The sequence below is a fragment of the Arvicanthis niloticus genome, unplaced genomic scaffold (assembly GCF_011762505.2).
Source record: "Arvicanthis niloticus isolate mArvNil1 unplaced genomic scaffold, mArvNil1.pat.X pat_scaffold_481_arrow_ctg1, whole genome shotgun sequence".
Taxonomy (NCBI): domain Eukaryota; kingdom Metazoa; phylum Chordata; class Mammalia; order Rodentia; family Muridae; genus Arvicanthis; species Arvicanthis niloticus.
Genome location: NW_023046115.1, coordinates 7,997 through 12,051, shown reverse-complemented (window position 1 = coordinate 12,051; position 4,055 = coordinate 7,997). Strand labels below are relative to the sequence as shown.

General features: G+C 36.6%; 1 protein-coding gene across 1 annotated transcript; it reads left to right on the top strand.

The window, feature by feature from the left end:
• The first annotated feature begins 862 nt into the window (after positions 1–862).
• Positions 863–3,826, top strand: LOC117702122 (olfactory receptor 8G50-like). The gene is made up of 2 exons (XM_034493429.2): positions 863–998; positions 2,877–3,826. Exon 2 carries the CDS (start codon positions 2,891–2,893, stop codon positions 3,824–3,826), a length of 936 nt encoding a protein of 311 aa, XP_034349320.1. The 5' UTR covers positions 863–998; positions 2,877–2,890.
• Positions 3,827–4,055: the final 229 nt, after the last annotated feature.

Sequence of the window (4,055 nt, the reverse complement as noted above, 5' to 3'; positions counted from 1 at the left end):
TGTTTGTATATAGTTTTTAATTTCAAGAACCTGGATCTAATTGACACAACTTGGGGAAAAATCTGAGCCATTAACATCAGCAACTAGATTACAGTGTCTCCATTGTTCACACTGGCTGTAGTTCTGAGATTTCTTCTTCTTTCCCAAGTTCTTTAAGACACCATGTTAACCAACAGCCCATTCAATTTAGTTGTGCTAAAGTGTACTGAATCCCAGAATGTGGGAGGCAAAGGCAGGAAGATTTCTGATGTCAAGGCTGGCTTAGTCTACAAAGGAAGTTCTAGGATAGGCAGGGCTACTCAGAAAAAACCTGTTTCCAAAGCTCACAAAACAAACAAACAGACATCCTACACAAACAAAAAAGAAAACTAGGAAATAATCAAAATGCAGAAACTCAATAAAATAATATTAATTCTTCAAGAAGATGGCAAGAAAAGTAAAAAGTAAAAAGAAAGAGTAGCTTTAAACTTTGGAAATTATTCTTAGATGGGAAGTTGTTATCAGAAAGATATTTAAGAATCATACTTGACAGCCTTAATTGTTAGTCTTCAACATAAGGATTGCTACAGTTTACAACACAGAGAATATTAAACACAAGGGAGTTAATGAGCGTCACACAAAGCATAAGAAGCAACTTTTAATTGCTTCCAGTTTCTACCAGCTCATCCCTGATGAAAGTATTTCTTCAGGGAGGTGCCTTCTATAAATAGTTACGACATTGCTTATATATCAAAAATTCTATGTACAGAATGTCATAGAATTGGTGGGTTCTTCGGGTTGAAGCATGAGGAAGCTATTAGATGAATCACAACATTTGGCTCAACATGTATATGTGAGCCATATAGAAACTAAGATCAGGAATCCCATGCTGAAAACAAAGGCAGCCAGAAATCTACTTTGAATCACCTGCATCGGCTTCATCCTTGAGCTCTTGGCTTCAGAAAGCACTTAGTCTAGCTTCCATCTGATCTGGACAGCGTATTCCAAGCAGAGCTAGAGTGAGTACCTGCATTCCATTCACACCAGGGCTTTTGAACATCCACACATTGTAAGACCCTGGTACCAATTATGGCCCCACAACCATGGAGATTTCCTGACATAACCTGAAAGCCTTCACTTACATTCTGCCACAACATATCACACTATGTTCTCCAATTATCTGAGTGCTTTTAATTGGCACACTCATTCTTTTAGCTTTTAATACTCAAGAGTGCTCTGTAATGTGACTATGAATCCCTAATCAGGAATAGTCCATAAAAACATTTTATACTACTTTGGGTACAATCTGTTTCACTTTCTGGATAATGTTGCTAAATTACTAGACCTAGTACACTGTATTTTTAATATTTTTCATTAATTCATAATTCATTAATTTGGTCTATCAAAGCTGGTAGTTTTGACACCTTGTCTAAGACACTATTATGAAAGATCAAAAAAGATACAGGTTTTTAATAATACTACGTTATATTAGCATTTTCATGGAAGTCTGTTATGTGTTTGAGTTGAAGTTGTGGTTGCTTTAAGAGAGTGATCTGAGAAGTTATTTCCCATGCAGCTATTTCAGTTATTCTAGTAGTATTTGGATAAAATCAGTTTTTTTCATTGAATTTTATCATTCACTTTTAAAGCACAATCATTTTGAAAAGATAAGGAATTATTGTCATTTCAAGTTTCATACACTGTGTTGCTATAATTATGGAAATGTAGGGGTGAAGATTCTAGTTAGACACCCCTTGAGTTCATCTTGTCCTATGAGTTCTATAGGTTTTGTCTTCAGCTATAAAGCCCTGACATCAATTTGTGGAGAGTATCCAATAATCTTGGTAATAGTCTGCATTCATTGAGGGTTTATATGGGATGCCTTTGTTAGACAACTTGATTAGAATTAGATGGAGCCCATTCTTAACACTGGAGGTTTCATTTGGTGGCAGGAAATATCTATTTGGGACTTTGTCTTCTCTGTTATTTTGTTATTCCAATTTAGATTTCTTTCATAGTGTATATATTTAACAAGCTTCTGCTGTAGTCAATTTCAATAAAACCTCATATGAAGATTAAACAGGAAAGGCAAGTAATTAGCTTAAATGGGTAAGAAACAGCTTAAATGTCTTACAATTTTAAGTGCACAGCCCTTCATTATTTTCTTTACTTTTTCTATGCAGATCATTACTTTAATGTTATTGTAAATGGCTTGTTCTGCTCGTTGTTGGAAACTTGTAGAAATATAACTTACTTCTAGATGGTTTTGTGTTTTGTTACTTTAAATAACTCAAATTGTAGGCAGTAGTTATTGTTTGTAGATTTGTTGGAATTTAATATATGCAAGACTAAGTAATTTACAAAGAGATTTTTTTTCCTTTTCTTCAGTTCTATCAGGTTCCTTATAACTACATCTTGTCTCTCCATTGATGAAACTAGCACCTATAGCATGCAACTGGGTAAACATGTTGTTACTTTTGTTGTTTTGTTGGTTTTTTTCTCTAAGGAAGTTTGATATTAGTCATTGATTTTTATTTGTGTTGTATTTATCTTAACATATTAAACATTATTTTACTTTTGGAGTCCTAATATAATCACATTGTTCCTATAAACAGATTGTGCATGGAAACCCACTGGAAAAATTCAAGTCAAGTTTTCAGAGCAATTACTTTGTGATTCACACTTAGACAGTACATGTCAGTCCTCACAGAGCCGAGAGTATAAATGATGATTGTTGTGTCTGATATTTGATTGCATGCCTCATATGTTTGGGTCCCAGGGCTCTGATAAGGAAGTGGAGATATTTGACAGAAAAGACTTCAGTTCTATTTGAAACTTTATAATGAAAAAGCACATTATTGCACCTGTTTTAAAAACTTAAATCTCCTTTATCATAGACACTCAGAAGAAAATGGCAGGAGAAAATTACTCCATTGTGACTGAATTTGTCCTCACTGGATTAACAGAGAAGCCAGGGCTGCAGCTGCCCCTGTTCTTCCTCTTCCTGGCAATCTATGCAGTCACAGTCCTAGGAAACCTGGGCATGATTATGCTGATCCTGTTCAGTTCTCACCTGCACACCCCCATGTACTTCTTCCTCAGCAATCTGTCTTTTGTTGACTTTTGCCAATCCAGTGTCATCATGCCCAAAATGCTGGAGAAATTTGTAATGGTGAAGAGTGTCATTCCTTATGCAGAGTGCATGGCTCAGTTTTACTTGTTTGACGTTTTTGCGGTTTCAGAGTGCCACATGCTAGCTGCCATGGCATATGATCGCTATGTTGCCATCTGTAATCCCTTGCTGTATAATGTTACCATGTCCTACAAAGTGTGTTCCTGGATGGTCGTGGGGGTGTATAGTGTAGGCTTGATTTGTGCCACAGGTGAAACAGCCTGCCTGCTTAGACTGCTTTTCTGCAAAGCTGATGACATAAACCACTACTTCTGTGATCTTTTACCACTACTGGAACAATCCTGCTCTAGTACATTTATCAATGAAATACTAGCATTGTCCTTCAGTTCATTTAATATTATTGTCCCAACACTGACCATCCTCAGCTCCTACATCTTCATCATTGCCAGCATCCTCCGCATTCCTTCCACTGAGGGCAGGTCCAAAGCCTTCAGTACCTGCAGTTCCCACATCTTGGCTGTTGCTGTCTTCTTTGGATCCTTAGCATTCATGTACCTTCAGCCATCATCAGTCAGCTCCATGGACCAAGGGAAAGTGTCCTCTGTGTTTTATACCATTGTGGTGCCCATGCTGAACCCCTTGATCTACAGCCTGAGGAATAAGGATGTCAAAGTTGCTTTATATAAGATTGCAGGAAGAAGACAATTTATGTGAAATGAAGAACCTGGTTAAGCAAAACTATACAACCAAAGAGGCTTTTGAAGTATACAGTGAAGACATACAGTACATCTCCTTGAGTCATAGGTTTTATAAACGCTTGGTTATATTGAATCAAATGTATTGAACTCTGGGGATGGAGTTCACTGCCTCTCTGGGTACTCTACAATCTGACTGTCCAGAAATATGTATATTACTTTTAAATAGTTGTTTAGATAGCAAATTG